This window comes from Talpa europaea (assembly GCF_964194135.1).
Source record: "Talpa europaea genome assembly, chromosome: 11".
NCBI classification, from domain to species: Eukaryota; Metazoa; Chordata; class Mammalia; order Eulipotyphla; family Talpidae; genus Talpa; species Talpa europaea.
This window is the reverse complement of record NC_140078.1, coordinates 92,035,961-92,061,382: the sequence shown is the minus strand read 5'-3', so window position 1 is coordinate 92,061,382 and position 25,422 is coordinate 92,035,961. Positions and strand designations below refer to the sequence as shown.

General features: G+C 47.7%; 1 protein-coding gene across 2 annotated transcripts in view; it reads right to left on the bottom strand.

The window, feature by feature from the left end:
- Nucleotides 1-3,370: 3,370 nt before the first annotated feature.
- TBC1D5 (TBC1 domain family member 5) overlaps nt 3,371-25,422 on the bottom strand; it is a gene marked incomplete at both ends in the record, with an annotated part of 237,356 nt that continues 215,304 nt past the window's right edge. For both annotated transcript variants that reach the window (XM_084248105.1, XM_084248106.1), the window contains 4 exons: nt 3,371-3,673; nt 5,761-5,904; nt 6,693-6,772; nt 18,556-18,655. In XM_084248105.1, the coding sequence (XP_084104231.1) occupies nt 3,371-3,673; nt 5,761-5,904; nt 6,693-6,772; nt 18,556-18,655 (627 nt within the window). The remainder of the gene's footprint in view (nt 3,674-5,760; nt 5,905-6,692; nt 6,773-18,555; nt 18,656-25,422) is intronic.

The window sequence follows — 25,422 nt, the reverse complement described above, 5'->3', positions numbered from 1 at the left end:
AGCCCCTCCATCAAGTGGACTGTGCCATCGTGAGGAGCCTCGTGACCACTGTGACACCAACGTGGCCCCAGGCCTGTTTACAGGAACTTTCTATCTTTTTAACACCATCAAAAGAGCTTTAGAAAGTGACACGGAGGAAGCGGTTTGGGCCTGCGAGAAGGAAGCCCGGCTCGCCAGCCGCCGTCCTCACCCGCTGCACCCGGGCCGCGGCCTCAGCAACGTCCTGCTGCAGACACGCGGGGGACAGATGGGCGTGGGCGCCCCGGGACAACCACCAGAAACGGGACCCAAGTCCCCCCCCCCCACATGCTCTCTTTGTGGGGATCCCCGGGGCAGCTTCCTGAAGAAACACAGAATGAAGACCGAAACAAGAAATCTGGGACGACTCGAAGGGGTGAGCATCGAGAGCCGCCCTCGCCGGCAGAGCTTCTAACTCTTCCCGGTCTCTGGCGACGCAGAAGGGACGTTCCCGTTCACACAGGCGGGCAGACCCCGGAGGACGGAGCGAAGGGTTCAAACTCCATCATCCGCAGAGAAGGCAAGTCACAGGCCGGGCCTGGCTGATCTTCAGTGGCCTCACTGCAGGGTTGTTGTTTCTTACCAGATGGCAGTCGGCGGGGAACACGAGCAGGAGGGCATCTCGGGAGACGGGCAGGTCTAGTGTCATGAGACGTGTGAAGTGTTCCAGGAGCCCGGGGCTGGCGCACAGGTAAGGCAAAGTCATCCCAGCTGCCTTTCTCTGCTCTCCAGCTCTCACCCAACAGAGACACATCTGGATGCACATGCCCAAGCGGATGAGAAGGAATGCATGAGACACAGGGACATGTATAAAAAAAGTAGATGACAATGAGAAATAATCTAGTCGTTACGTATATAAAATATATTTAACTGCTAATCATCAAAACATGAGCGGGCGCCACTGATTACATTTGTTAAAGGAAAGCAAAAAGGTTTCATATATTCGGAATTTTTAAAAAAGTGCAATTAAACGTTAAGTACCCAATAAAAATCATGAAAGGAATAGATATTCTGTCACGGCACTGTAACTAATAAAAATGCAAATGCTCAACTATGAAGAAAAAAAAAGTCACTTAAAAAAAAAAGGAACTAGAGTAATGCAACTCTCTAACCCCGAGAGCCTGCGGGGATTTGAGGGTGGCACTGCCCACACCCCACTCTCCCCTTGCATGTTTCTTTCCTTGAGGAGGAAGCAGCCTGCTGGGGGGCACAGAAGCAGCACCTCTGAGGGACCCCACTGGTTCTCGCGCGACGCTGACGTGGAAGCACAGCACGCAGGATGAGCCCCAGGCCCCGGCCCCAGGGGGCGGCCGCCCCAGAGCTGGTGTCCAGCTGGGCAGCCTGGGGTGTCCAGAGGCTATCGCGGGGCCCATGACCTCAGCTCTCCTGACTCTAACCCTCCGGGCGAAGGAGACGCTGGAGGTGGTGAAGACGGTGGTCCCGGCCGGTCTGTCCCGGGGCCCACCTCAGACTGAAAGTACCAACACCTGCGCGAGCCAGGCGCTTCGAGACGAGTACTGGGGGCACCTGAGAGCTCATGAGTGCGCTTGGGGAGACACAGACTTGGCAGCACCTCAGGGAGTCTCCCCAAGAGCGCTGAGTGATGCGCTGTCAGGACGGGGTGCGCTCACCAGCCCCCCGTCGCGCCATCGCGGGAGGCCCAGCAACCCTGTCCCTGGTTGAGGAGACCTCTCTGCTGGAGTTTAAGAACAAACTGCAGAGCTAATTAGAATCCTCTCTGCAGCCGCTGACTCTCCAGTCGTCACTGTTTTCTTGGAGAGCGCCAGGGAGGTCACGTCCTCCCCACACTGTCTCCAGAGAGAACACGGCTGGCAGCGGGAGAGGCAGGCAGGGGGAGAGGCTGGCAGGGGGAGAGGCTGGCAGGGGGAGGGGCAGGCAGGGGGAGAGGCAGGCAGGGGGAGAGGCTGGCAGGGGGAGGGGCAGGCAAACCCTCTCTATTTCTTCCTCCTTTGTTTGTCACCTGCTGCCATGAAAGCTCCCGTGGCCCAGAGGCCTCGCCATCCTCAGCGGAGAGGCCACGGAACCGGCACCCACTAGAATTCTTGCTCAGGCAAAGGGAAGGAAAAGGTCCTTTTCAGGACTGTCCTCCTTAAGGGAGGAAATGGGGTGTGTGGGAGCTCTCTGTGCTGCAGCCCAGGAAAGCACCACATGTCAGACTGGGACCTGCCCTGGCAGTGGTGCCTGGGCTGCAACAACGGAGCCAGGCCCTGCGGCTCCTGCTCGTAGCTCCAGCCAGGCAAGGGCTGTGTAGAAATCCTGCAGCCTCCCAACATCTGGAATGTTCTCTCAGGAGCCCAGCTCCCTGAGAAGAGACTCCAGGTTTAATTTCCTGTTACTGCCACCTTGAGGCCAAGGGTGGGGGTGGGGGGGTGGGGGGGGTGGGGGGTGGATTCTGACTCTGAATGGGAATGAACTTGGGTTTTCTCTTTCTTCCTCAGTTAATGGTAAATACAGTCCCCAAGCTACAGCAACCTTACCAGAACACCCACTGTCTGAAAGAGATTTACCCCATAAAGTGGAGGTCACACTTCCCAATTCAAGAAGTAACATTCTTACAACTTTTGAAATCAGTGCAGCAAAGATTGGCTTAGAGTGACCTTGTTTTTCTGGCTGTAAAAGATTCTAAAAGGTGAACAACAGTTGTTTTAGGAGGGACAGTGAGGAGCAGTCTGTCCGGTCTGAGGTGAGGAGATTTGTTCTTTAACAAATGAAATCTAAACTCATCACACAGAACTGTGATTCCTAGGCTTAGGCCCTGCTTCTAGAGACCGTTACAACTTTCTCAGAGGTCAGTACTGTGTTTCCACTAGTTCTGGAATCCACTAGGTCTAGTTCTTTCTAGTGCATTGGGCTCTGCGATATGGCTTCCCAAGGTTGAGATACAGATTTCCAGAAATGAAGGTTTTTCTTGATATCAATTAATTTTCCTACGCCTGATGTTCTGAGGGAGGCGAGATTTGAAACCAACTCTTCTTTCTTCTAGATGCTATTGATGGAGTTGCCACACCTTAGTTGGGGAGGCACGGACAGAGGAAAAGCGATTCTAATTGTTGTTTTTTTCTGACAGTGAGCGTGATGCTCAATATTAACCAGCTCTAACTCAGAGCAAGGGTAGGTGGGGGTCAGTAAGGGCCCAATGAACACCAGTCTGTGTGCTCAGTGGCCCCATTTGCTTCTCTCTAACGGGGTCCAATGGCTGCCCCAATGCCACATGCACGCCGGGAAAGAAGTGTTGGTTTCAGAAGGGCCTCCACTGGGGAGCCTCAGCCGGGCCTTGGGGCCTGCTGAGAGGGGTGGCAAGGCCCCTGGACGCAGGACTGGGGCACTGTGGTCAGATGTCCAGGGGGCTCACAATGGTGAAGCCGGAGTCCTTGCTGTGGTTGCTGCTGTCGTCGTCAGGACTGGAGCTGGGGTTGCTGGAGGAAGCCGAGGCTGGGCCCATCAGCGGGTCAGAAAACACCAGTGGGGAGCGGGCCAGGGCCTCGCTTTTCCTGGATGTGCTTTTGAGGGTGCGAAGAGGCTGAGCCTGCCCGGAGAACGGTGCCCCAGCAGTGCCCCCATCATCTTCTTTGGAAACCAGGATGAAGTCGTCGGAGCTCCCTCCATCTGTGTGCCCTGGCATTTCTGTGGAGGCCTGTGAAGCAGAGCACGAGAGGAGAAACCAGTGAAATTAAAGGACCGAGTGGTGGTCCTGTGGGCTGGGGACTGCCCCGTGGAAGTCGGGGCCACTTCGCCCCATGCTCCACCTTGGGAGACTCCGTATTTGGGCCTGTGGCTTTGAAGCCAGGCACTTCTCCGTGGCGCAGGGCCAGGCCCTCTGAAATGGAAGGTGCTTTCCTGGGAGAACAAGGCAACCTGCTGCTGGATGAATGTTGAGCGCAGCCAGCTCCGGAGTCAGCTGGGAGGCTGCAGACGGAATACTGGTAGGACCGGCCCTGCCAATCACAAATCTTCCCGGAAGCTGTGTTCTGATGTCCATGACCTGGGGACAAGGACAGCATCTCTTCCCTAGTGTGTGGTCGCCGTACAGAGGAGCAGAATGTACGAGGTGAGCCGCCCAAGCCCCGTGACTCCACTACTCAGAAGCTAGCTTGTTAGGAGGGCCCCCGCAGTTCATCATATCGCTACCTCACAGCCAGCTCATCTTGGGTATGTGTTTGGGGGCCCCCTGGGACATGGTGGTGACCCGAAGGTTCTATAAACACAAACCAGGAATGGTAATTGCAGAGTAGAATGGCAAAAAGCACAGAGATGGAATTGCTGTAGCTGACATTTTTCCTTTCTTCCTATGCGATTATAAGTAGCCTTTGGGTTTTTTCTTTTTAAAGATTAATTTATTTATGCATATAGGAACTGGGGTACAGGCCAGAGGTGTGGAGGATGAAAGGGTTCACCAGAGACAGAGTGGGGAACAGAACAGGCAGACTGACTGAAATACACTGCGGAGGGGGCAGCGGGCGAGACAGGAGAGGTCTGCTGCGCCATGTGAGTTGCTCCCTGGTTGGGGATTGAATCCGCTGCAGTGGCTGTGGAGAGCCTCACAGGTCACGTCTTAACCCCTTGCGCCACCAGGGAGACCCGCCTTTGGGTTTTTAACTGAAGAAGCTGACATCCATGAATAGTGGTAAGGTTCTGGGCTAAAACCAGAGAAGAAGGAAGTAGAGTCACCTTCTGACCATGGAGGACCCAACGACGGCCTGGCAGAGAGAGCTTGTCCCCAGAGCTGATGTAGGCTGAGGCCCCAATGGCATGGGGCAGGAATGGGGCAGGGAGCTGGTGTGGGGCCTGAGGTCTCCTCAGATGTACAGAGCCCCTTGGTTGGAAGTGTCCCTGGATCCACTGGTCTCTAGACTGCTATGGCCTAGGCCACTGGTGGGCTGTGGACAGGCCTGGAAAGGCAGTCGCCAGCCTTCTGAGGAAAATCTGGGCCCGACGGACAGGCCCCTTTTGAATCTCCTGTTCTCTAAATAATGGCTCAGGTACATCCCCACTCTGACAATTCATCTGCCTTTTAAAGTCATGCAGATGGAGAACAGAAATGGAATTTGCCCTTAAGATCACGCATACTATCAGCATACTACCTCCTACAAACCCAAAGAGCTACAGTACGTGGCCCCTGGCAGAAGGAGACATGAGCACAATGGCACTAAGGTGGCTGGAGGGAGAGACTGTCCTTGTCCATCCTGGTTACTGGCTCTCACAGGGTGCACCTGTCACGTTTAAGGAGGCTTAGAAAGACATCTCGGGTCTTCTCCTCCCACACAGATGCACATGGACAAGCATTTGTTCTGCATAGGAACTCAGTCTGACCTCTGACCTCCAAAGTCTGGTTCATCTGACCGTGGCTCTGTAGTGTACACTGTGACCATCTGATCTCTCACGCCACACGGTCTGCTCAGCAGAGCTTATCTGGGGTTGAAAATAAAAGGCGCATGCAGAGTGGGTGCTACTTGTAGAAACGGTGTTTCTACTACAGAATGCCAAGGTCACCTGGGGTCCTCTGGTTCAGAGTGAAGAATTAGCAAGACTTTGCAGAGAAGAAACAGGTTACAAAGTCTGTGACTAGAAGTGAGGATGGTTCCTATCATTTTCACCATCTGCCATGATTCTGGAAAAATGGTGAGGACAAGTTGGTAGGGTTTTTATTACTCATGACTGAAGAATGTAAGTGCCTGTGCCGCCCAGTGTGTTCACATGACATGGTTCATCAGAGCCCTGTACCTGAGCGGAGGCCCTGGGCACCTGGCCGCTCTGGCCCTGGCCACTGGAGCAGTAGTGGTCGTCCGCGATGGTGATCTGCTCGTTCTCCTCGGCTTCCAGCTGGCTCTGGTTGAAACGCAGGGAACCTTTTAGAATGTCTTTGATCTGTTTTCAAAGAAGAAGAAAAAAATAAAGATGAATGAGTCTATCTTTACGTGCTAGCTAACCCTCTCATACATTAAACTAGACTTGGCATTGGTCATTTTTTAATAAAATGGATATAGACATCATAACAAAGAATTAATAGAAAAAAGAGCCAGCTTTATCAGATCCAGCTTTATCAAAGTTCATGCCTTTTTAATGACCAAGGAAAACTTCTCAGTGGCCAGTTCCTCACAGGATCAGACACAGGGCGGGTTGAGTCCTTGACAGTTAACTTAGAACAGGCAGCACCATGTGCCCACACGCATGGCCCCACACACACCCCGGGCTGCTAACATGGCTGCACCCAGCTGTGAACAAGGTGGCGACATCTGAGAGCAGCGTGCCCTTTCCGTTGACATTATGTTCTGCTTCTCCCTTCCAGGGCTGAGTCAATGTGGCCTTGAGGGTCTGAGGCCCGCTGTTTGTAGTGATGACGACGTGTGCTCTAAGGACTTGTGTGTTCATGGGCAGACGGGTGAGCACACCGCTGGAGCACACCAGCCTCAGGAGAGGAATAAACGTGTCTGGGAAAAGGAAGGGCAGGGCTGGGAGCTGAGAACCCACTTGGGCTGTGAGCTTGTCTGACGTAAGCACTAGAAAGAGCGAGAGGTGTAAGGAGGCGGGGATTCAGGAGGGTTTCTGTGTGGGGGGAAATAAGGGAGCAGGGGCTCTAACTGCCTGGTTGGGGGTATTCTCCCAGGAGGGACCAAAAGATTGGCCTGTGGGACACAAAAAAACAACAAACATACCTGTTTTAATCCTGCCAGAGAAACCAGAATTTGATCTTCTTTTTCCAAATTTTCTTGTAGTATCACACCTTGAATATTTCCTAAAAACAGAAGAATGACATTTATAACTAATGGACTGAGCGTAACTTACCTGCGCTCACACCACTACTTCAGACAAGTGTGGGCATTTTCCTGCCAAATTTCATAGCCCCTCTTCTGACCAAGGATGCCCGCCAACCTGTAGGCAGGGAGCAGAGCTGGACCACACGCCTTCCTGCCACACGACACGGATGTCCTTATAATGACAGATGTGACTTCCCTTCACGCAATGACCAGGGCGCTTCTTGCTGACCTATAATGTGGTCAGCAGCCTCGAGCTTTCCTTCAGCCCCCAGGATGAAGCTTCCCACTGCCTTAGTCCTGTCATGTTAACGCACCTTTCTCGCCAAAGACCAGCTTCCCCCAGGTAACTGAAGCTTATTAGCTGTTTCTTAAGGATTCAAGCAGTAAAGCATGTCACCCATTCACTGTAACGGTAACAACGAAAGGATAAAACAATGAAAGGCCTGACAGGTTGCTGGCAGACAGCAATGCCCAGCGCGTCAGTCAGCATGACTGACTGGGCCCTCCCAGGGGCGGTTTCTCCAGGAACTGAGGAGGCTTAGCCTGCACAAGAGGAGTTCTTCCTCCAAAGCTGATTGGAGGGACCCACTGCCAGCCACAAGGTGTCCCAGTGTCTACGCAGGATGCCCCAGTCCATGCCTGGCCCCTGCCACGGCCAGAGCTACCACCTCACTGTCCCTTGTCCCTGCGGCGAGTGGGAGAGAGACCCAGCACGCTGTTCCCTTGGCCTCAGGCTCTGCCTCCAAGTCCCTGCACACTGTTCCCTTGGCCTCAGGCTCTGCCTCCAAGTCCCTGCAAATCCCTCCAAATCCTTGGCTTCTCCCGGCCCGCCCGCTGAAGAAGCCCGCCTTCCAGGCCACCTCCTTGGCTGCCAGTACAGGAAGCACTCGCTCCATCTGACATGCACACGCGTCTGCTGGCTTAGCTGCTGGGCCTCTCCCCCAATAGGATATAAACTCCAAGGTGGCCTTGCTCAGGTTTACACTCGCGCTCTTAGAATAACGCCAGGTGCACTGCAGGTGCATCAGCATTCATGCACTGAGGGAATGGAGGAAAAAAAAAAAAAAACATGACCAACACTCTTGGAATCTGCATTTCAAAACTCTGCTATTCTAAGTATTTCCAAAAAAGTATTTCCAGTTAGGGGCAAGACAAAGACTGACACCACCATGAGTCCAGCCTGACAATTCATTAGAAACTTTAAGAACAGTAACTCTATAAACCATGCTGGCAACTCCTCTGACGTGCCCCACAGAAAACAGCAAGTTATTTATTCAGCAAGCGTGACTGGCTACTAGAGGAGCCTGCTCCAAAACAAGAAGGCAAGATGAATGGGAATAGGATAATAGATATAATTAGAGAGCCAATGTTTTTGGTCTCCTTAAAAGCCTGTAACAACTTGTTCTCTCCCCCAAAAGAAACAGCAACACAAAATCTACTCAACAAGACACGAACAACCACCCACTGTAGAAAGCGGACAAGCACGGTTCTCTAGGCCTTTCAGGGGACCCAACAGGTTACTTCTGTTTTTATGACTGCTATGGCCTTTGAGACAGTCCTGAAGGGAGGAGAGGCAGAGGAAAAACTTCACTGTGGGCCTTTGCTCGGACGACACGGTTAACCCCTAAGAGACCGAGCTGCCGCTGACTGGCAGGGTGAAGCGGTGGATGGCGGCTGGCTGGGAATGGAACTTGAGAGCAAGATCTCCGCACCCCTGAGAACAGGCCTGTGGACCTCCTCTCCCAGCACACACGTAGCAGTGTCCTCTGGGACACTTGCAGAGTCATACTGGGAGTGTGGCCTGAAACTCCTGTCTTCTCTTGGGCGGCCTGTGCTGCTGTGAGTCTGCCACAGACCCGTACACCACAGTGCTGGTGGGTGATGCTTGCAGGGTATGTTGGAAAGGGGGGTGGTGGTTGAAAAGAAGGGTGGCTGAAGAGAAGGTGTGTCGGGAAGATGTCTGTTAGTACAGGCCTGCGTGGGTTTATAAAGCCCGTGTTCTTCAGCCCACGTACCCAGCAGCCACCAGGCCCAGATCCTCATCACCGCTGCACTGCTCATGGGTCTCTAGTGGCGGCAGAACTACTGGGGGCAACCCCAAGTCCACCCTCCTCTCCTCCCTCACCACCACAGCCAGATTTATTCAGGGCGGGCAGCGGGCACCCCCCTTTGCAGCCAACACTGGTGAGTGCAGCGGCTACGGCTCTGAGGTGCAAGACAAGTCCCTGGATGGCGCTTTTGGAAAGCTCCTCCTGGGGGTCTGACTCAGTTTGTGCCATTTGAGCTTCCTTTCTTCCCCCTTCTGCTGCCTGGAGAGCTGGCAGGAGCTCTAAGAGTCATCTTGCAGCAGGGGGGAGAAACAGCGCTGAGGGAACCGCGGGCAGCCAGCCAGGAGCCGGGGACCTGAGGGCGTCCTGGAGCTGCTGCGCCTGCGAGGCCTGCCCACCTCTGGGCTGTGTTATTTTGAGAAAAAAAAATTAACCTCCTGATTTTTATTCTTTTTTTTTGGGGGGGGGGTTAAGATTTATGTTAGTAGCAGCTGTGTTTGTTTCAAAGTACTAAATGTTGGGTGGCCTAGAAAAAATTATTCTCAGTTCTGGAGGCTAGAAACGCAGCCAAGGTGTTTGCAGGCTCCTGCAAACACTCCCTGAAGGTCCTAGGGAAGAATTCTTCCTGGCCCCTCGCTAGCTTCCGGTGTTCTGGAAAACTGCCACTCTGGCTTTGCCTCCATCGTCACGAGGCACTCTTCCTGTGTGTCTGTGTCCAAATGGCTCTCACTGGATTCGGACCGACCCTCATCCGGATAACCTCAGCTCAACTTGCAATTTCCACAGCAGGTCACTTTTAGAAGTTCCAGGTGGACGTGAACCAGGGGCGGGGGACATTCGACCCAGCACCATGGCTAAATGGCCTAATAGTTACACAGGATGAAAACCATCCAGTTCCTCTAGTGCAAGGGACCAAGGCAGCACCCCTACCCTCTCAGCGAGCAGAACAGGATTGCAAATTTCAGGTGGGCTCTGGCCTCCTACGCAGCGTGGGCAGGGGAGGGCCAGTGCCAAGTGGGTGCACGGGGAGGGAGAACAGCCCTTGGCACCATCAGTGATGTCTCCTCACCCACAAATCTTCAACCTCCTTGTCGTGGGCAGGCTTGCAGACCACCTGTTAGAATCTGATGAGAGCCACGACCTTCTCCCCTGAAAACCCACGTAAAATGTTTACTTAACCTTAAGGATAAACCTGTTATGATCAAATGAGCAAACTAGTTTCACTTAAAGTAATCCAGGCAGAAAAGTCCTAGAGCAAAAGGACACCTTTAGCACCTAGTAAATGTTTTGATCATAAGAATTTTTGTTTTACTGACAAAGTTGTGACCATGTGAGTTCTTCGCATAACCAGTTTCACTATATATTGATTTAAGGTAGGATTTCTGAACACTTTACTGATACAAAGCCTCTCAATAACACAACTTAAGTATATTACAACTCCATTTAAAAACAGAAAAAAACATAACGATGTCTTTTCATGCCCTAAAATATTAAAGACAGAAATATGAAATGCTTATATTTCAACGTAACACACATTTTCCCTTATAGCAAGAGGCAGAATAAAGTTTGATCTAAAGGCTTTTGTTTTGTTTCCGTGTAGAAGGAAGATTATGTTCTTTAGAATCTCCTTATAATGAAGTCTTATGTATTATAAATGTTGGAACACTGAGACTAAAGGGGAAACCGCACCTAACTCACCACTTCTGTGGAAATTACACACAAATCTCATCAACATAACAGCCCCACGGTGGCTCCACTACTGTTAATGACATGTCAGTGCCACAGAAATAGATCTCTAACTCTAAGGGTGGCGGAAATAGCACAAAATTGCCTTTTCAATTTCTTAAAAACCTTATTTTCTTCAATGCAAGAATAAAAGTACTTTGATTTAAATGAAAAGTATTTTGATTTTGATTTAAATGGTTGGCAAAAACGGTTATGCAAGCCCAGCAGAAAGGGGACAGAAGCAGAACTGACATCTATCTAGGGTGGAGGTGGAATTGGCAAGTTCTTTAACCCCTGGGGAAGGGGTAAGCATGGTACCTTCCCAGAGGGTTCCAGTGAAGAATAAATAAATCAGCATGGCACCGCACCCACCATAGTAGCTCAGGATCCGGGAGCTACGTGGCCACATCACCTCACCTGAGTACTCCAACAACCTTTCCAGAGGGAGACCAGCACCTTCCCATCAGGGAAGCGCGAGTCAGGGTCAGAAATGCCAGCTCTGCTACTAGAGGTCTCCCCACTGGAAAGAGGGGGAGCAGGATTAGATTCCAGGTCATCTGACTCCTGAGCCCGCTGCACGATCATGCCATAAGGTGCTGGTGAGGGGCTGGAGAAACAGAGAGGCACAGGACAGGGCCTGTGACTTGGCACTGACTCGACTGCCTTGAGCTGCCAGTGCCCCTTATTATTTGGAGGTGGAACTGACCTCGTGTGGTCAGCCAGCGAGTGGAGGTCATTTATATGCAATCAAACTGCCCACTCATTTCTACCAGGTCTTTCGGGGCACTGGCACCCGTATCAAGCAGTGTGGACTTTGGTGACCTTGGCCTGGGTTGTTGTCTGCGTGTCACTCAGCCTGTCAGTAAGATGGGGTGACATTTGTCTCAGAGGGTTGCTGGGGATCAGATGAGGTCTTCAAAGTGGTCCAAGTCAACCATTCTGCTTCGCGGTTACTATCAGGGCCTTGGATGTTTACTCTGCGGTACCTTATACAGCCAAGCAGATTCTGCTGTCTGAGGCTCTCTCCACTCTGTGGGAGAGTGAGTTATCCTGACCCCTGACAAGCTCATATCAGGGACTGTCCCAGAAGCTAAAGAGGAAATATGGAGGAGATTATGAAACAGAAGGGTCACAGGTGGTGTTGGGGGCTGTGTGCCCAGAATGGTGGTGGTTGAAGGGGTGCAGCAGGGCAAGGCATGTGATTTATCACTATTGGCTTTGGCGGGGCATTGGCAAGAGGATTTCTGCTCAGTGTGTGCCATTTAACACAGTGCGTCATCTCTCTGTCCTGGAAAATATCACTCCCCTTCTAGAAGGTACCCCTCCCCATTCTCCCTATAATACCTCACCCCTCCTTTTCCCCCCAAGTTCACCTTAAACTCACTGAATTCAAGCATCAGTTTCCTGTTAACAGTCTTCCCTCTGGAAGCATCCAGTTATTGGGTTATCTCCTGCTTTACCTCCTACTCCGGGGACTATACATCACAGATGAAGCTCCAAGTCTAAAAGTTCCCTGGAACTACACAGTTCCCCATGGCGGATCCCGGACTCAAGTCTCTTGGTTCTACATGTGCTATTCCCGTCACTATGTCCCTGTCACTTCAGAACCCCCGGGTTCCTGCCAGGGATCTCTGATGCCCCAGAAAGAACATGGCTCACTTCATCTGGAATCATGTGCCCCTCAGGTGATTTCCGAGGGGGTGTGTTCTCCTGTGTCTCTCTCTCATCGTCCCCTTTCCCATACACTCTGAGCTCAATCTTAGATGACCACCCCTTCAATTCACCTACTGCCAGTCTACTCCCAGAACTACAAACTCTTTTGACATCAGAAAGCAGACACTTAGGAAAAACTGGCTGAATGACCAGCATGAAGCCAGCAATAGGGCGGATTTACCTCCTGAGGAATAGAAGTAGGTGGGAGATTCCTCAGAAGGAGAATTAAGGGGGAGAAGATGGGAAATAATATTCATCCAGGGTCTATGAAGACCCAAATGTGGGGTCAGGTGCTTTCTGTTCAGTATTTAATCGTAAAGAGCAGATCACACACAAAATATAATCAAGGGCCCTATTTTGCATCCAGCTGCCAGAATGGCTGGAGATGCCAACTGAGCACTAGGAAAAAGAGTATACTACTCAGGAAAATCCCCGGAGAAGGCTGGGCAAATATGTCAGTACCCTTCAGATGAGTCTTGAGGCCAATACATAGCGTGCTCATGAGAACTGAGCGTGCTTAGGTCAGAGTCCCAAATCCTCCACTGTCTGGCCCGAGGCTCTCAGCACTCACTGCCCTGCCAGCCAGGGCATCACAGAAGCGTGACCCTTAGAGTAAAATCCATGATATTCACAATATGACCTTAGGGTCAAGCAGAAAAAGAACCTTTACATATATATATATATTTTTTTTTTTTCTTTACATAGATTTTTAAACTCAAAAGGTCTCTAAGCTGCAGGAATGGTTAGAATCTTTGGCCAGATGATGTACTTCTAAAATTAAAGTAGAAACATAGCCAGGGCCTCATTGACAGGAAGTATCTTGGGGTTTTCCCATCAGGCTCTCTCTTTGGGAGCTCTGAGGTAGAGCCCTTAGGTTCAGGAAGTTCTAAAATGACATCATTTCATCAAAGGCTACGCTGAACTAGGCTTAAGAAAGATACATGTTTTGTGAATTTCAGGCCATAATGGCTTTGCTGACTCAAGGACGGTGACAGTTACTTGCCACTCCTCAGCTGGGATCTCAATGGGCCCCAAGGCAGAGGACATTAGCCTTCTTATCTTGGGCTTCTGCTTCCCCCCAGCCCCCCTTACTCTCGCTCAGCCTGAGGTGCTGTGATGTCCACAGGTCCTTGAGCTTTCAAGCACTTGGCAGCAAGCCTGCTTCCCCACAGGGGGAGGGCATATGTCCTGGGCCTCTGGACCATGAGCCTGAGAGGGCTGGGGCTGGAGGACAAGGAGAGCCAGCCTCGGTATGACATGCTGAGAACAGGCTATGAAGTCTGACAGTTTAATAATGACAAAGGCTCAAAGGATCTGGAAATTATATTTAAGAAAAGACAGGGGAAGGGATTCCATTTGCATTCCTCATGTGGAAAATGAAGGGGGAAAAATGGGAGGGGGAGGCAGAATCTAGAAAACAAAAAGATGAAAAGTGGCTCCACTGCACCGAGGCTCATGAGGCATCTCAGCCTCGGGAAGGATGAGACGGTGTGAGGTTTGCTAAGTTTTTCTGAATAACCAGAGGGCAGGAGGACAATGCTGGCCAAGAGCCCCAAGTCTGATGATCAAACTGGTGGGGAAAAATACCTCAACGGAAACAGAACAAGTTCAGAGAGGAGGGATGGGCTGCAGCTGAGGCAGGCGACATCGGAGCGCCAGGGGGAGCCGGGAGCTCTCTGCCCAGAGTTTAGCTGCACGTGTGCCTGAGCGTGGGGCTGGGAATACACAAAGTGGGCTGTGAATACATTCACTCACTTCTGCACCGATCATTTTAAGCGAATTTGCTTCTTGCTGCTTAGAGCTTGTCATGACCAGGCACAAGCAGGTCCCCCGGGAGCTGTTTAAAACCAAGAACTTGAGGCCCCACATCAGACCTACTGAGTCAGAATCTAAATTTTTAACAAGATCTTTGGGTGCCCTTTTATTTTTTCCTTCTGTAAAGGACCCTGCTACCAGCCATTCAACGCCACATTTAAGCTTCTTAGAATAATTACAAAAAGCTTTTATCACAGCATGGTTGTCAGACAGAAAGTCGTCTGGTGATCACATTTTTCCTTCTCTTGTTTCCCAATGTCACCAGTTAATTGCCTTATCGAACATTTCCAAAGACTTCCATTCAAAGTTTTTTAAATAAACATCAGAAAATCAGATTTATGGAATTTCTGCAGAGGCAAATAAACCGATTTCCAAAACAGGTTTTCTCTTGCAACTCATTCTTGCATAAATATTATGACAAGTACAAAATCAGCTTGCAGTAAAATAGCATAAGATGAAACCCCACTTGTGATTGAAAGGTCAGTGAAACAGAACGCAGGGACGGGGCTGAGGGCTGGTCTATGCGGCCACCAGCTGTGTGTCACTCCTTCCCGGGCCTTAGCTTCCTCACCTGTGAGACACAAGAGCTGAGCTGGCTGGGAGGGTTACTATGTTGGGGACATTCTAAGGTCCTGCGAGCTACAGTACTGCCAACAAGAGCTTGGAAACCGAAAGTCCCTTAATCCACTGAATTCAACCCTCCCATTGTGTGTGTGAACTGCCACGGAAAGGGTAGGCTGCTGGAATCCAGGGTCTAAATACTACACAGATGAATGGAAACACCACCGCTGGGGGCAGGCAGGTGTGGGCCGAGGCCACAGGGCAGAGAGCTCACACTCCCTGTAAACAGCTGGCAGCTCGGCCCAGCTGCTCATGGATCAGAGAGGGCACGCTGCTCGCCCACGTGCAATTACGTGTGAAGATGGCAAATCTAAAAATAGCCTGAGCTCAGCCACAGAGGTTAATGCTGTCAATGGCTTTCCACTCAGCTGTCAGGATGACAGGGAGGGGAGTAACTATAGCAACAGAAAAGTGAACACATAAAAAAAGGTCTTGTGAAGTTGACAGGGAAAGTTGAGAATTAATAAAACATCTCTTTTCAATTCCTGTCTCTAAATCTTTGAATTCAAATAGTTCAATTATGTAGAGGCAATGAAATTAGAATTTTGGTAGACTTTTGATACAACAAATACTCTTTCAGTCTTGGGTTCCAGAACTATAATGAATTACTGCTAACGTGTCCATTTCATTGCCTCTATGATTAAAGGACCATTTGAACAAATGCCTTCCTATAACCTTTAACTGATAGGCTTTTCTCTATATTTGCTTTCCCAGTTATAAAAATAATCTTGAACTGTACCTGACATTTTAAGATATTACTAGATGAAGAAAATGTAGGGCGATATGAAATTCTCTTGAAATGAAAGGAACTTAGTGTAAATAATTAGCAAGACGAATGGCTACAGGGCAGAACTGTGTTTTCTGAGTTCTCAGTTCCTGAGACAGTTCTCAGTCACCTCGGGGGCCTGCAGCCCAGAGTGTGGTGACTGCAGCTCGGCGGTGCTCAAGTACAGGTGCATCGTTCGGTTCTGAGAAGGTTACTCTTGCTCAAAGACTTCACACATCTCAGGCCCAGCACATCAAACCTTGTCACGTCATTTGACAAAGGAATATTCAGTTGGGTGTTGGGAATGCGGTACTGGTCCCTGCTCATCCACGAACTAGCTGTGGGGCCCCAGGGGGGCCCCTTGCACCCCATGGGCACAGCTGGGTGAGTCTCAGGATATTGCTGGAGAAGGGACAGTTAAAGGGGCAAGGGAGAAGGTCCTGCTTGGGTTTGGTTTTAAAATACATTATCGTGGCAACAAACTGACATGTGAAAACACCGCCATATGCCTGGTTTCAGCCTGTGTCTGTTTGTAGCTACAGGAGGGTCTCTCCCTCAGGTACTACTCCAGCTGCTGCTACAGCTGGCCTGGCTGCAGAGCACAGGTGCTAGTTACGTGCTCTCAAGCCATCCACAGGTTTTCTGTGACCGTCTTGCATTTTCCAAACATCGATGATTATGCCTTTTGGGAAGATGCTTTATAATCTTCCTTTCACCCAGGCATCCGCCATGAATGCTTATTTTCACCTCAAATATATACTACTCTACCACCCATTTTTTTTTCACTTAATATCACTGACCTCTTAAGATAATAAATTATAAAGCAATTTTAATCTTATAAAGATTGCATTATCGTAATATAATCCATCACTTACTAATGGATACTTCCATTCCATTTTGTCCTACTTGAATTCTCAGGGGAAAAAAAAACACACACACAGGAAAAAGAAAACAACTGGGGTATAAACATTCATTTTTAAAGGGAGTATAAGTCAAAAAAGTAAATCAAGAACTTCACTTTAATTAATCTTTGTGTTTGCAAATCTTCGCTTATAGACTCAAAATTGCATACAACATGGAAACACACTTTTTAATAAGCCATTGTTATAATATGCATATAAAATGAAATGCATCTGTGGGCCCTGGGACCAGGAATTCTTCTCAGCATCCCTCAACCCCACTTAGAAAATGCAGTCCTGCTCTTTACACAGCAACCGGCAACAAGAAGTTGACAGCTAAGTGACGGCATTCTGGTTGAAAGTGAAACTTACACACAAAAACAAATCTAGTTTTGTGGTTACTTGAAAATTCACAGTTTGCATGGGCTTTTCTTTAATTAAAGTGTTTCCCCCTCCCTTGCCCTAAGAAAATAACTCTTAGTGCTGATTGAAAGACAAATCGTCAGAGCAAAAGCTGTTTGAAAATTCTGGGGCTTAAGTAAAGCTGCTTTAAAAGCTGCTATGTGGCCCAAACAACATGGAAATTTTCTTAACAACAAATTTGTTTTTGTTCTCCTACTTTGGTCAGTCCAGAATCAAGTAATGTGAAGGTCATGCCCATAGCCAGAGAAGCAAATAAACGGAAGACGAAAAAGGTACAGATGGGTACAAACATATGCACAAACTCCCTTCCAATCAAAATTGTATTTAAATAACCAGCTATAATTAGTTACATAATTTATATTAGTTACTTCCTGTAAACCACCTCTTCATACTTCCTTCTGATGAATTTTGAAGTGTGAGCCTAACAGATCCATGTAAATTTAGTCCTATATGAATTTTAGAAAACTATAAAGAAGTATACAAATAAACAGTTTTGCAGGGGGTGGAATTAGATGGGGGTGGAGTTGTAACATTTCTTGCTGTAGTAAGAGATTCTACTCTTCTTTTGATCATCTGCCAGGGTTTCTCTTGTTTCCTCCTCTTGGGCCCTCCCTCTGAAGGAGGGGTAGGGTAGAAGTAAGGCCAAGGCTACAAGAGGCCCTTGTCAGATGCCTACCAGGATATGGGGAGGCAGCCAGCCACTTGGGTCAGCGTCTCTTCAGAGAGCACTGAGTACTTGCTAGAGGCTAGTTGGTTAAGATCACAGCCAAATGCCAGTGGCTTTGGCCACATGTAGTGGACTCTGATGGTCCCTGCCAGTAGGAAGGGACCTTGCTAGATGCTCTTCGACTTCCCCTCATTTGGGACACAGCTGCATTTCACACAGCGCCGGGTATTGCCATTTCTCCACAGCCAGAAAGCAGCATGCTGGCCCTTCCCATGAGGGCACACGTTTTATTTTCCTAATTTATTCCCCAATTATAGCTGCTGGACACTGGAGAGTGGAGAAAGAAAGATGTCCATCAGTGGACAGAAGACAGTAACAATACATATCACCAAAGCTTTTGAGCATGGAGTTACTGAGCAATCCATGCACGAGCCGGTGGAATACATTTGTAAGTTAAAATACAGCATTTTCACAAAGGTAGAGAGAGTAGTGCCCAAAGACCCCTAATGTCACGCGTGTGTGACTCACATGCAAAATGAACTTCAACCCAGGACATTTCTTAGAAGATCAGCACAGACAAAAGAAAAGTCATGTGATCCTGACCATGCATTTCCGCCACGTGGCAAAAAACATGTATTTTTAAAAATGAACAATGCATGATCAAAATAACAGTCATATTAGTGATCACAGACAGGTTGGCACAATGGCAGAGCTGACTCTTACGCTGAAACTCAATACTGCATTTAGGTTTGCGGTAGATGTATTTACCAGGGCCAGCGAGCGTAGCAGTTAAGATTTGAAAACCGTAGTGAGATGATTAGATTTTGGATTTTGACTCCACTTATGAGTGAAATCATACTGAGATTGCTCAATTTTGAATTGCTGATGATATAATCCTGGGCAATTTTATTAATTTCCCCGAGTTTCTCTTTCTTCACGTGGACAGTGTACAAGTAACTGTACTTCCACTGCAGTGCTGCTGTGAGGATTGGTCTAGAGAATTCTCCATAAGCGTTTAACACAGGACCTAGAGACTACTGCTCTCAGCACTGTCATTACTCCCAGGCCAAAGCAGCTCACTCACCCAGATGTGTGTCCATCACCTTTGCGCAGTATTTGCACATGGCATCCAGGTCATTCAACTGCCCTTGAAGGAAAGAAATTTGGGCTTCTAATTCTTCTTCCTAAAATACAGGGGGTAAAGAAATGGAAATTCAAAAAAAATTCACATAAATCTCTCAAAGTTCTCCACACGATCTGGAATATTTTAAAAAGGCAACAATGTCTTTTGAGTCTTAGACAAAGCATAAGAAACAGCAAAGAAACATAAGTAGACTAACAATTGACATTTTTAACAAAACAGAGGGGAAAATGGAAGTTTTAAACATCTGAAATTTTCCTGCTGGAATGCCAGTTCTGTGCCATGTGTACATGTTTACCCACATAACCTTGTACTAAAAAATTACATAAAATATTTTCAATAAATATTGACACAAATTGGGAGGGTAAACTGGATTTCAGTGGACCACACTCTTAGTCACCCGGTACAAAACCAGTGCATTCTCTCAGACAACAGATTTGGGAAACCAAGGATTTCCATTTGTACAGACAAATCCCCTCATTTCAAGATGAGAATAAACTCATAAAATGCCAGGTTTCCCAAAGCACTTGGAGAAGTTTTGCCCTGGAAACCCACAAAGAACACTTATATTTCCTCTCTTGATATGACACCAGAGCTTTTTATTGATTTGACAGTTTCTAGGAAAAGAATACTTTGAGTTGAGTAATTAAATGGTAAAAGACAATCTAGGATAAATTCTGTTTTTTTTTTTTCCTCAAGTGAAAAACATGCAAAAAAACTTCCCAAGGAATTTAGGTCATGGAAGTTTTTCTCAGAGAAAGAGTAATCCTTATCACACAGGATATTTTAAACCCAGGTAGTTAGAATACAAATAAAGGATGTTACCAGAACTGGAACAGACTAGAAAATGACTTTCTGGTCTTAGGTGCTGGCCCTTTTAAATGAGAATCCTCTGTGCCATTAAAAGGAAGGGAAGACTTATTAAGATACAATTTATTTTTCTTAGAGACAGTATAATTTGACTTACTGATGGAAATAAAGAGCCAAAAAAGTTACCTGAAGGTGTAGTCTATTCTAAGAACACACATAGAAAGCATTGAAAAGCACTGTTTTTTTTTTTCTTTTGAAAGATTTATTGATTTTTTGCACAAGAATTGGGGTACAGGCCAGAGATGTGGGGAGTGAGAGGATTCACCAGAGACAGAGTGGGGAACAGAACAGGCAGATTGACTGAAATACACTGCTGAGGGGAGCAGCGGGCGAGTCAGGAGAGGTCTGCCGCGCCATGTGGGTAGCTCCCTGGTGGGGGCTCAAACTCGTGCTGCAGTGGCTGCGGACAGCTTCATAGGTTGCGTCTCAACCCCTTGTGTCACCAGGGAGGTCCTGAAGAGCACTATTTTTAACTGCTTGTCAGGAGAAGGAACCCTAAAGAATATGCATTTAATGGCCGACATAGAAAAGACAGAGCTGCTGCTCTAAAAACAAACTACTGTGCAGCCCCCACCGCGGGATTACACCAGCACTAACCCCCTTCTCTTGGCATCCCACAGAGCGCTCAGCCTCTCTGACACTCACACAAGGACGAGTGCACTAGAGCCCGGCAGGGAAAGGGTCCAGCAGCCTAGGGAGTATGGGCTCCGCCTTTCTGACTTTTCAGCTGGGCTTTCAGGTGGAAAAGGATGGGGAATTTTGGGTCTTTTTTTTTTTTCTTTTTTTCTTTGTTTCTGCAGACGTGAGAGCGCGCTCGCACAACACTGCAGGAATTAGAGGAAGGCCGCTGCATCTGTCGGGAACTATGGTTGTGGGGTTTCCAAAGGTGGCCACTGCAGATTCCTTCCCTCCCCACAAAGTGCGCGCTGGTTCACTCTAAGAGGCAGAATTCTCATGCCCTTCCCTTAAGCTGGGGCTGGCCTGGTGATGTCTTCATCCAGAGAATGCAGCAGGAGTCAAACTGTGTCCATGTCACGGTCCTGCCAACTTCTGTCTCTGCTTGGGGGAGACGGCTCCCGTGTGGTAAAGCAGCCCAGGCTAGGCTATGAAAGAGAAGTAGGCTGCAGCAGAAACACTGAGATTCTAAACTCGTAAGTGAAGTGTTTCTAGGCCTTTCAGTCCTACACAGCTGATGCTGGCCGAGGGACCCCGCTGACAGAACAACAACAATGTGATGTGAGCAGAAGAACAGCTCAATCAAGCCTTGTTCCAACGTCTGCCCCAGAAACCTATGGGAATAGAGTTGTTTCTAGGAGTGGAATTTTGGAGTGGTTTGTTATGCAGCCACAGATAACTGAAATGGAGGTAGGATGGAAAGGACACCGGGTTGAGATATGGCGTGAGGAAATTTAAGTTCAATGTCTGGTCCTGTCATTAACAATAAATCGTGTAACCTTAAGTAATCCTCTACCTAACATTAAGTGATCCTCCACCTAATCTGGGTCTAAATTCAGCACTCTTGGAGAAGGGAAAAGTCAGAGACTTTAGTCCCAAAGAACTTCCAAGCTGTAGTTAGAATACGAAAGGCATATGGATTACTAGTGGATGTGGTAGTCCATGCAGTCTTAGAATGAAATACGAAAACCTGGTTGGGAGTCCTGGTCCTTGTGGCCCATCCTTTCTGCTGAACAAGTCACCCGTTCCGATGTGTGACAGGCTAGCACTGGAGGGAGGCCACAGCGTGGCAGTCTTTTAAAAGAAGGGGCCCAGCTGTGGCCTGAGCTTCTGTGGCTATTAATTGGGGTGCTCGCAGTCCAGAGAGGACAGGTGCCCTGGGAGTGCACGTTCTCCTGGGCTCTCTACTCTCTGTGTTAGTTTAACTTGGATGAAGCAATAACTTCTTTAAAAATGCAAAACCTCTTGGAGGCCTTAGCCCCCAGCAGTCATTCCTACCTAAATGAATTTATTTTATTGTTTGTTTTCCTTTGAAGAGCTTGAGAACTTGGAGCAGATACTTTGGAAGAGATGGGCCCAGCCTCTTGGTGAGGTGCTGGGCCACCTGAGGGAAGTTTGAAGCTGAAAGTACATCTCTTCCTCTCAACACTTGACTGTGTCAGAGGAACGCGATTGTAACAAAAAACAAAAAAACAAAAAAACAAAAAAAACCCAAAACCCCAAAACTGATTCCCTGGGCCTCTTGATGCGGTGCAGTGCAGAGTTTGCACATGTGTATGGGAGGCCCTGACGGCATGGCAGCGTTTCCTGGGATAGAAAAATGTAGTGTTCCTAGTCTGCGATTTTGCTTAGCATGCGAAGAGCCTCTTGCTTGCCTAAATCCCAAGTAAACCTCAACCAATACATGTAGAATCTACACTGCAGAAATGGCAACGTTCATTCATTTAAACTTTTTCAATTTTTTTTTTATATTGTGTTTCAGATTAATCAAGATGAGAAATCTTCAACTAAGGTGTTCAGTGATAAGCTATCTCAGAGGTCTAAGGTGAGTAACTGTTATTCTACCTTTTTTTTTTTTAAAAAGACTTATTTATTTATTTATTTATTTATTTATTTTTTATAAATTTTATTTTTATATTCCCCATACAATTGCAACCCCCTTATTTTGACCCCAATCCCTCCCCTCCCCAGCCCCCACTCCTCATAGAGTGTCTCTGGTTTATAGTTTTTGTTGATTTTGATTTTCACTTTCTTATAGTTATTCATTTTCCTGGGACTACATCAAATTAAAGCGCTTCTGTACAGCAAAAGAGACAATAACCAAAACAAAGAGAAACCCCACCAACTGGGAGAACATTTTTGCACCCAACACTAATGATAAAGGACTGATCACAAAAATCTGCAAAGAGCTGATGAGACTCAACAACAACAAAGAAAATAATCCAGTGAAAAAATGGGCAGAAGAGCTAAAAAGAAACTTCTCTGAAGAGGAAATGCAAATGGCCAACAGGCATATGAAAAAATGTTCAACATCACTTGTCATCAGGGAAATGCAAATCAAAACTACCATGAGATACCATCTCACACCAGTGAGAATGGCACATATTAAAAAAACTAGCAACAACAAAATGTTGGCAAGGGTGTGGAGAAAAAGGAACTCTCCTGCATTGTTGGTGGGAGTGCAAACTGGTTCAATTTTTTTTTTTTAAGATTTATTTATTTATTGATACAAGCACTGGTACAGTCAGAAGCGCGGGAGGGTGAGAGAATTCACCAGAGCTAGAGCGGGAAGCAGAACAGGCAGACCGATGAAATACACTGCTGAGGGGAGCAGTGGGTGGCAGGAGAGGTCTGTTGTGCCATGTGGGACCCTCGCTGGTGGCCAGGGATCGAACTGGTGCTGCAGAGGTTGTGGGCAGCCTTGCAGCCCAGCGCTCAACCGCTGCGCCACCAGGGGAGGCCCTAAACTTTTTCAATTTTTCTAAGAAACACTCACACAAAATCTCAATGCATGAGACAAAGAGAGGCATTCTGGGTAAGACAGGTTGAGGGACCTCTTCCATTGGAAAGTCTGAAATCCAGAGTTTGCTTAATCTTAAAACATTCCTTAACCCTTCAACGATCACTCAGACTTTATAAATAGAAATGCAATCACTTGGAGGCAAAAAGGTGGCTTGTCATTTATTCTTACTATGTTATGTAATTAAAGCTGAAAAGAAAGAGCCAAGAATCAAGCTTCTAAAATTGTGGAAACTGACTTTACATTTCTATCTTAGCTTATGCGCCACACTCCTCCCAACTAACACGCTTTAAACACTGACAGCTTTTAGTCATTTGTTTTCATTAAATTGGTTCTCTGTAATAAAAAACAAATGCTTGGCTAATTGCCTTGAGGTTTTCGGAAAACAACCAGTTAGTGTCATTTTTATGTGTAAATAAGATACTGAAAAGAAATGCTTATTCTATTTAGTTTTGCACGTATGTTCTGCCTTCCATTACGGGGGAAGCGTGGTGGGCCAGGATGGAAAGCTGAAATACACACGCTGAGGTTCCAGTCCTCTTTCTGCTACTACCAGCTGTCAAATCTTGGACAATTTCCTTACCTTCGAGGCCCCCTCACCTCCACCTGGCAGGATCACTAGGAGAACAAAGTAAGAACGCAGGGAGCACATGATAGTAGGTACTTAACAAGGGCAATTACTTTTCCTTTAAACAAATGCTCATAAATGAGGTCAAAACAGTGAAGTGAATTTTAAGTACAGGGTGTTATGATTTACTGTTGGAAAGCATTGGGATAGGACCTAAAAACCTTTTTGTAGCTTAGGCCAGAATGATTAATTAGGGCATACGAGCCCTTTGGTGTCTTGCGTTCTGAATAGTAAATCGATGTGCAAGATCAGAAACGAGTGGAAGATTCTGAGGATGGGCCATGAGCAGAGAGCACTGAAAGAGGCGCATCACCACCTACTTCGGGCTGCCTGTAAGGGAGGGCCAGGGGACGAAGCTAATGGATTGGAAGAGAGTAACAGCTAGTCCCCAGCCCTTTTAAAGCCATGACACTATTCTAGACTCCAAGCTTGGTGTACATGAAGTCACTTAACCCTCACGACAAACCTAGAGATAGATTGCCTTGATATGTCCTTCATAAGACGTGATCTCCACTCGGCACACCATATTCTCTGCAAGTGTATCCAAGGTTCGGACAGATTTTTGAGAACCCAAGACTTGGGTCCACCGTTACTGCTTATACTTAAATTGCTTCACTACTATGGTCCTTACAACCAGGAACCCCATATCTCAGTTTCCTTCAAGAAGGAGTCACCAATTACAAAATTATTGCTGTAAGTCCAACTGCTAAAGTGTTTTCCTTCAAAACCTTCAGATAAGGTCGATCATGTTCAGTTTGTCTGCAGAACAATATTCATTATAACTCTATCTGAAGACAGCTTTCTTTTAATTTTGTTTTTTTAAAATGTACCATTTCCACCGCTCGTATTTATCAATTTTGTTAAATGCTTCTATGTCATTTTGCTACTTCTTGGTTAATAGCAGAACAAAATTTTGTAGTTTATTATTTATCCACTTATTCATTAATTTATTCAGCATATTCACATGTATTGTGGCAGGCTTTGGGGGAAATACAATTAAGAAGGAGATGCGATTCTGACTCTCTAAGTTCAGAGGGAATAAAGTGTGTTCCTAAAGCCAAGAGAGGCGTGAGGTAAATTCTGTAGAGAGAATGAAACAGGAAACTTCACAATTCTGAGGAGCAGAGATCACTTCCAGTTAGAGTTGGAAACAAAAGCAGATTTTGGGGGGAAGAGGCAGCATTTTTAGAGGTCTTCAAGAAGAAGGGAGACATGGCTCAGAAGAAGGGGTGAGTAAAGCTGTTTCAGGAGGGAGGGCCCCAGTATACAAAAGAACAATGTCAGAAGTGGAACCCAGACAAAAAAGCAGTCATTGCATGGAGCAGAAGCTGGGGGAACAGCAGGAGCTGAGGATCGGCAGAAAGGCTCCCCTTCCCTGCCCATTCAACATGTTACATTTTTAATCACATGATTATGTGTTGGCGGCTGGGATCTGACGTAGAGACTGCTGTGGCCACTGCCCCGTGCTGAGCAGCAAGCTCATGATGACGAGACGGGCTGCAGCAGAGTCTCTGTCTATGGCCGAATCAAAGCCCCGGGGTCCTTGGTCTGGGGGAAAAGTGGGCAGGAAGGACCCCAGGGCGGAGTTCTGCTGAGCTTTCAAGTGGGTGTCCTCAGATCACAAGAGAAGCAGACAAGAGAATCAACACCGACTGTAGGCAGCAGGAACAGGCTAAATATAGCAACCAGAAGACAGGAAAGACGCCCAGTCTTTCTCGAGCAGATGGGTGAACAAGAAGTGGGAAGTGAAGGAAATGGAAAGTCTTGACGAGAAAAAGTGAGAAGGCCACGGATGTTCTGAGGAAGCTGTGGTGTACACAAGGGCAACATACACACA